The sequence below is a fragment of the Littorina saxatilis genome, unplaced genomic scaffold (genome assembly GCF_037325665.1).
Source record: "Littorina saxatilis isolate snail1 unplaced genomic scaffold, US_GU_Lsax_2.0 scaffold_2370, whole genome shotgun sequence".
NCBI lineage: Eukaryota > Metazoa > Mollusca > Gastropoda > Littorinimorpha > Littorinidae > Littorina > Littorina saxatilis.
Window position 1 is genome coordinate 1 of NW_027127254.1, and position 7,899 is coordinate 7,899.

At 38.7% G+C, this 7,899-nt stretch overlaps 1 protein-coding gene across 1 annotated transcript; it reads right to left on the reverse strand.

Moving 5' to 3' along the window:
- Nucleotides 1-3,080: 3,080 nt before the first annotated feature.
- On the reverse strand, nucleotides 3,081-7,593 carry LOC138955713 (GTPase IMAP family member 4-like; the record flags this gene model as incomplete). The annotated part of the gene is given in 5 exon segments (XM_070327263.1): nucleotides 3,081-3,246; nucleotides 3,433-3,605; nucleotides 4,740-4,912; nucleotides 6,214-6,290; nucleotides 7,452-7,593. Coding segments are annotated over 4 exon segments (516 nt in total), but the record flags the coding sequence as incomplete, so codon positions are not given.
- Nucleotides 7,594-7,899: the final 306 nt, after the last annotated feature.

Here is a 7,899-nt window from a genome sequence, read left to right on the forward strand (position 1 = left end):
GAAAAGCAGAAGATATAATATATCAGTGGGACAGCAATTCACAAGTTAAATTCAAACAGGAGTTAGACACACGAGACATGAAACATTTACTTCAGAACATAAACGACGAAATTGAAACAATGCATACATGTGAAGAGAAATATTACTCAGACGAGTGTGTTAACAATTTAACAGACAAAATAACAGCAATGCTAAACACGGCTGCAAAAAAATGCTTGAACAAGAAAATCAAGAACCGCAATTTTACGAAAAAGAATAGAAAACATAAAAAATGGTTCGATAGTGACTGTTTTTTACAAAGGAGAGAATTAAAATCATTATTAAATGCTCTAAATAGATACCCTTATGATGTAAATCTATGTCAGAAATACTACTCAAAAAGAAAAAAATACAAAGCAATATTAAAGAAAAAGAAAAGGATTTTTAAAGATAATTTAGTAAAGAAATTGAATGACGAATTTAATAACGATCCAAGTGCTATGTGGAAAACTCTAAAAGATTTAAAGACGATGGGTGAAGTCAATACAACTAAAAAATGTGCAATCAATCCAATGAAATGGATTGATCATTTAGAGAAATTGATAGGAACAGAAACTAAAGTTTCTGATGAAAGAAAATACATAGTAAATGAGGAATTAAAGAAGATGCATACACATTGTTATACACCTATTTTAGATGACCCCATAACAGAGAAAGAATTAAAAAAAGAATGTAAAACGTTGAAAAATAAGAAGTCATCCGGAAAAGATAGAATAACCAATGAAATTATAAAAGCAAGTTTAGATCATATGACTAAAATATTAGTTAATCTATTCAACATTATTCTTACAAGTGGTAACTATCCTACAGAATGGAAGACTGGAATAAGTGTACCATTGCATAAAAAAGGAGATCCAATGAATCCGAGTAACTATAGAGGAATCACTCTTAGTAGTAATTTGGGAAAATTGTTTTGTAAAATCATAAATTCAAGAATCAACAACTTTTTAGAAAAAAAGAATATTTTGATAAAAGAACAAGCTGGGTTTCGAAAAGGATACCGAACGATGGATCAAATATTCATTCTGAAGAAAATTGTAGACGATATTATCAATACTAAAAATGGTAGATTATATGGATGTTTCGTAGATTTTCAAAAAGCTTTTGATAACGTTTGGCATGATGCACTTTTACTTAAGATATACAAAACTGGCATAAGAGGTAAATGCTACAATATAATCAAAAACATGTATATTAATACAAAGATATGCACACAAATGCAAGGTGGATATTCACCAGATGTATTGGTTAAAAAAGGAGTACATCAAGGAAATACATTAAGCCCAACTCTTTTTAATATTTTCATTAATGATATAACAGATGGAATGCCTGACGTTGATTCGCCATACATTAACCAGAATACAAAAATATCGTGTCTACTGTATGCAGATGATCTAGTACTTCTTTCAAAATCAAAAATAGGATTACAAAATAAGTTAGATTATCTAAATAACTATTGCCTACAGTGGGGTTTGAAAATTAACATAGAAAAAACAAAAATTATAGTATTTTGTCATATAAATCCAAAAATGCACACAATATTTAAATGTGGAACTGATGTAATCAAAGTAACAGATCAATATAAATATTTAGGGGTCATATTCAACAAGAATGGAAATTTTGATACAGCTCAAGATCATTTAAGTAAACAAGGTAATAAAGCAGCACATTCCCTCCGCAGAATTTTCAGCAATCAAAACGTGCAAATAGACACAATGATACATTTATTTGATTCACTTGTAAATCCGATATTAACATATGGCGCTGAAATCTGGTATCCGTTTACGTTTAATAATAAAATAAAACAAACAAATACTGATCATTTCTTTGGATCATGTTTATCTAGCAAAACTCCTCATGAATTTGTTCATATCAAATTTTGTCGATTCCTTCTTGGAGTTCATAGAAAAGCTATGTGGATACCTGTACTGGGGGAATTAGGAAGGTTCCCTTTAGGATTAAAAATGTTATCACAAACAATAGCATTCTGGGCGCATATTCTAGACTCCAAACAAGATTCGTATATACATCAATTATATGACTCAATGTTGCTCCATCCGACAGAAACGCCATGGCTACAATTTGTTAGACAATCTCTTTGTAACTTAGGTTTTAGTCACGTTTGGCATAACCAATCTACATTAAATGTACACAAATTAAAGTTTGCCATTGACAAAAAACAACAAGAGGAATATATAAGATACTGGACAAAAGAAAAATCAGATACATATTCCAGACTTAAGTTTTATTCTATGATCAGTAAATCTTACGAAATGCAGTCATACTTAATACAAATTAAGAATAATAAACACAGAAAGATGTTAAGCAGATTAAGGACTAGCACACATTGTCTAAAAATTGAAAGTGGAAGACATCAGAATATCCCTAAAGAAAATCGTCTTTGTATTGAATGCAATGTCATAGAAGATGAAATACATTTTCTAGATAAATGCAATAAATATGTTAAATTAAGGGATGAATTTAAAGAAGATGCTTCACATATCAATATGAAATATGCTAACAAAAATCCAAGTAACTTATTTTTAGAAGACGAAGTTCAAGTTCGTCTTGGCAAATTTGTTACGGATTGTTTTAGCATTGTATAATGCATTATTATTATTTGTTGTTTGTTGTGTCAATAACTTTACTGGTTCATGACAATAAACATTATTCTATTCTATTCTATTCACACAGACAGACAGACAGACACACAGACACACACATGCACGCACACACAACCACACATACATACACACACATACGCACACGTGCACATACACAGACACACACATACACACACAACCACACAAACACACAAACACACACGCACACATACACACACACACATATACACACACGCACGCACACACACACACACACACACACACACACACACACACACACACACACACTCACTCACCCACAATCTACCGAAATACATTTGGTAAAATATTGACAACATGCAAAAGCTACCCCTACTCCACAACACCGTACCCCCGTTCAATAAAACACCCTTTGAAGATGATGTGAGAGGCACCTACCTTCCCTTTGAAGACGATGTAGCGACCCCCAGAGTCGGTCAAGACCTTGGCGATCCACTTGGGGGACTCTGCCTCCATCCTCTCCCCCACCTCCTCCACGTCCTGACCCTCCGAGCACGTGAACACCACCACCAGCTTCTCACGCGCTGAGCTCTTGCCCCAGAACCTGAACAAATGGATGGATTGATTGATGCATGGATGAATAAATGCTGGTTGGATGGATAGCTTGTGGGTCGATGGATTGATGGGTGGGTGGGTGGGTGGATGAATGGATGGACGGACCGTCGGACGGGTGTTTGTGTGTGGGGGTACGGGTGGATGGGTGGGTCAAGATGGATTGATGGCTGCCTACCTCCGGACCTGCCGGTAAGCAACGAAGTCTTCTTCGGTGTAAGGGGCATCACTCCGGATAACCAGCAGCAGACAGGAGGCCTCAGGAGAGACAAATTCCTTCCATTTTGCTACTTCCGCTTCCTTCTCCTTCTTCTTCGTGTCTTCTGTTGAGATGTCGGGCGTGTCAACTACCTGTGTGTACGTACAAAACACAGAGAGACGATGCAACAACAACAACAACAACAACAACAAACAACAAACAACAAACAACAACAACAACAACAACAACAACAACAACAACAACAACAACAACAACAACAACAACAACAACAACAACAACAAAACAAGTCGAGTAAAGCGATATCAAAACATTCAGTTTCAAACACAGTGAAGTCGCTGATTCATCGACAAGGAAAACCTTTCATCACTTTGGAAAAAAAACCCACCTGTTTCGGTCAATAATGTTTGTCACTTGCCAAACAAGTCACATCCAATAATTGTGGTAAACGTTGATGAAGTGAGATTACACATAGAGGGAATTGCATTTTGAAGGGAGGAAAAGAACGGTTTGCCTGCATACCTGCTGCTGACGTTCTCTGACTTTGACAAAGTTAGTGAATTGCATTTCAAGACTCGAGACTCAAGACTCAAAGACTCAGAATGTTTACTGTCCTCATAAAAACAAGGAAAATTGCCTTTCATTTCTACTTGAAGTAAACTAGGTGTGAACGTTCCTTTCACGAACTCACGACTGACGTACGACAAATACCTGAGTGCGGAGGCCTTGTCACTTCCCCGAAAGCTGCGGGCAGGAAAAGAACGGTTTGCCTGCATACCTGCTGCTGACGTTCTCTGACTTTGACAAAGTTAGTGAATTGCATTTCATTTCTACTTGAAGTAAACTAGGTGTGAACGTTCCTTTCACGAACTCACGACTGACGTACGACAAATACCTGAATGCGGAGGCCTTGTCACTTCCCCGAAAGCTGCGGGCAGGAAAAGAACGGTTTGCCTGCATAACTGCTGCTGCTGCGCTGGCGTTCTCTGACTTTGACAAAGTTAGTGAATTGCATTTAATTTCTACTTGATACTAGGTGTGAACGTTCCTTTCACGAACTCACGACTGACGTACGACAAATACCTGAATGCGGAGGCCTTAATTTGTCACTTCCCCGAAAGCTGCGGGCAGGAAAAGAACGGTTTGCCTGCATAACTGCTGCTGGCGTTCTCTGACTTTGACAAAGTTAGTGAATTGCATTTAATTTCTACTTGATACTAGGTGTGAACGTTCCTTTTTCGAACTCACGACTGACGTACGACACATACCTTGATGCGGAGGCCTTTTTTGGTCACTTCCCCGAAACCTGCGGTCTCAGTTGGAGTGCCCACAGGAAAGGTGTCAGAACCAAGTAAAGCGTTGCACACTGTGCTTTTGCCGTGACCTTTCTTGCCGCACACCACCACGCTGAACGACTCGTCCTCTGGTCGCACCTGGTTGGCTGAAAAACAATCACGTGATCAGAAATGACAAGAACGGGATATCTTGGCTGTGTGGTGCACGAAGCAAAACTAGGTGCCACCCAAGTGGATGGGAGCCAGCCGAAAGGTCTTATTGGCTGAAAAGTAACCACAACAAATCTTAATTTTAACCAATCTGACCCCGCCCGCGATTGGCACTTATTTTCGCTGGGTGCACCTCAGACCTTGTGATGATGAGAGGAAGAGGAGATGTAGTGTGTTAGTTGGTTGCTTGGTTGCTTGATGCCCAGAATGACACATGCCCCCCAAACCTGTTGAGATACATAGATGCATACATATATGCATACATTTCGTCATCTGAAGCCCTAATGTGCTAATTCTTAAAATTTGAAGGGAAGCGTCGAAACTGTTGTTGTTGTTGTTGTTGTTGTTGTGTAATATCATTACATTTTTTCCAACAAATGTTGTCCCACATTTACATTAATTTCGGTTTAAAAAGTCTTAAAGTACTTATTCTTGAAGTTTGAAGGGGGGGTCAAAACTGACTGGCCTAGTCAGTTTTGACCGGGGGGTCATTCTGGGCTAGCTGATTTTGACCGGGAGATCATTCTTGGCTAGCCCAGAATGACCCCCCCCTCTCAACTACGTATACCTAAGGTTTGAGGGGGGGGGTGTCAAAATTGACCAGCCCAGAATGACCTCCCGGTCAAACTGGGCTGTGTCAAAATAGGCTGGTACACCGGTTTGGATCAGAACAGAATGTGGGGCTTTACATCCTCACATGGAATTTCCTATCAGGGACATGCATGTGGTGATCATAATGCTAGAGAGCTTTTGAAAATGAGGACGAAGGGTTTGGATCATTGCTTGCTTGCGTGTTTTATACGTACAGCGGAAATTGGCTCACTAGAAATTGTTGGTGGGATGGTTGGTTCATGTCTTGCTTGTTTGCTTGGTTTATAGTTTGGTTCATTGGTTGCTTGTGTCCAGGATGGCTAGCTGCTTTGTTAGTTGATAGTATTGATTGATTGGTTGATTGACAGAGTGCTTGCGTGCTTGCTTGCTTGATTAATTGATTGATTGATTCTTAACGTTCTATCGTGGAAAGTTTTCCAACCAAAGGTGATCTGAAAATATCTACCAATTACTACTCGCTCTGTTTTTAGAATCAGCCAGAAAGAAAGAGTATCGCAATAAAAGTAAACAAATGATCAATATCCATCCATCCATCCATCCATGTATGCATGCAACATACAGGAAGTAAAATAGTGTATGGATCAATCAATTATTCAAATTGAAATGACCTTTAGTATTTACTTACCCATAACTCAGGAAGGCAGTTTTCTTTCTTAATCCAAGCGTTCAATCGTCAGCTTGACAGCAATGTCCACCGATCGTCTTGTGAGTGAAAAACACGGTATGGAATTGATTTGATATATAACATAATTCAGCTTTAGCAAATAGCAAATTTAGCAAATAGATTTCTTTCTTTCTTTATTTATTTGGTGTTTAACGTCGTTTTCAACCACGCATGTTATATCGCGACGGGGAAGGGATAGAGCCACTTGTCAATTGTTTCTTGTTCACAAAAAGCACTAATCAAAAATTTGCTCCAGGGGCTTGCAACGTAGTACAATGTATGACCTTACTGGGAGAATGCAAGTTTCCAGTACAAAGGACTTAACATTTCTTACATACTGCTTGACTAAAATCTTTACAAAAATTGACTATATTCTATACAAGAAACACTTAACAAGGGTAAAAGGAGAAACAGAATCCGTTAGTCGCCTCTTACGACATGCTGGGGAGCATCGGGTAAATCCTTCCCCCTAACCCGCGGGGGGCTAGCAAATAGATTGGGATGCGCACCATAACAACGATTTCAGAGCAAAATGCTTCAAGGCGCAGCCCTTCTCTTGAAAATCCTTCGGCTTATTGTATCATATCCGCCCAGGCATTGACAAGGTGTAAGGCCATCTTTTCACGTGAACAGACACCAAAATTGAACATCCTAGCTGACAGCTTCGTGTTCAGAATGTGAATTTTTAGATTGAATAAAAAAATTCATTCACAAAACACCGTGCCCAGACAACACCCAGTGTGTACATTTGTTGTTGTTGATAGGTCCAAGTTCAGAAATGGTCTTATTCCATGTAAAACCTTTGCAAGATCTGAAATGTCATTCTCATTTTCTTCATTTTCAGAGTGTGAGCCGAATCGTTTATACAGCAAAGACTGTGCCTGTGATCTTAAATTAAACATTAATTAACTTATGTTGGTCAGTTTTAAAAGTATAATTTAACAAACAGATCTTTACAATGTACGCCTCTGATGAAATAATTAAACACAGATTCTGCATTAGGAATTCTCAAAAGTGACTTGAATATACTGTGGAAGTATCATGCTTTCTGGCGAGAAATGCCTAACAAATACTGTTCTCAATATAAACCATATCAAACTTCTTTATTGCTGGTTTATTAAAGAAAATACTGCCCAAGACTTGAGAGATAAAAACATTTAATGGGTGAATTATGCGACAGAAAAAATAGAGAAACCTACCTTCAAGATTGGAGCTGACGTTTGTGTCAAGTCACAGACCATTTGTCGTGGTTCCCGGAACGTACTCCGTAGTCATAACATATCAACTGCGAAACACCTGAGCACACCCACAAGTGTTCCTCTTGTCCTACCTCTCTCCTTCCCTCCCTCCCCTCTCCCCCGCCCTCCCTCACCAATTCCCTTCCACAATCCCTCCCTCCCTCCCTTTAACACACTATGCCGATAAAACAAAATACATGTTGTTAGCAACGCAGAAAAAGCGACAAAACTTGATATCTAAATTAAATTCTCTAAAGTGAAAAATCAAATGACGTGTGGGTGTGTGTGTCTCTCTCTCTCTCTCTCTCTCTCTCTCTCTCTCTCTCTCTCTTCTCTCTCTCTCTCCCTCTCTCTCTCCCTCTCTCTCTCTATCTCTCTCTCTCCCTCTCTCTCTATCTCTTTCTCTTCA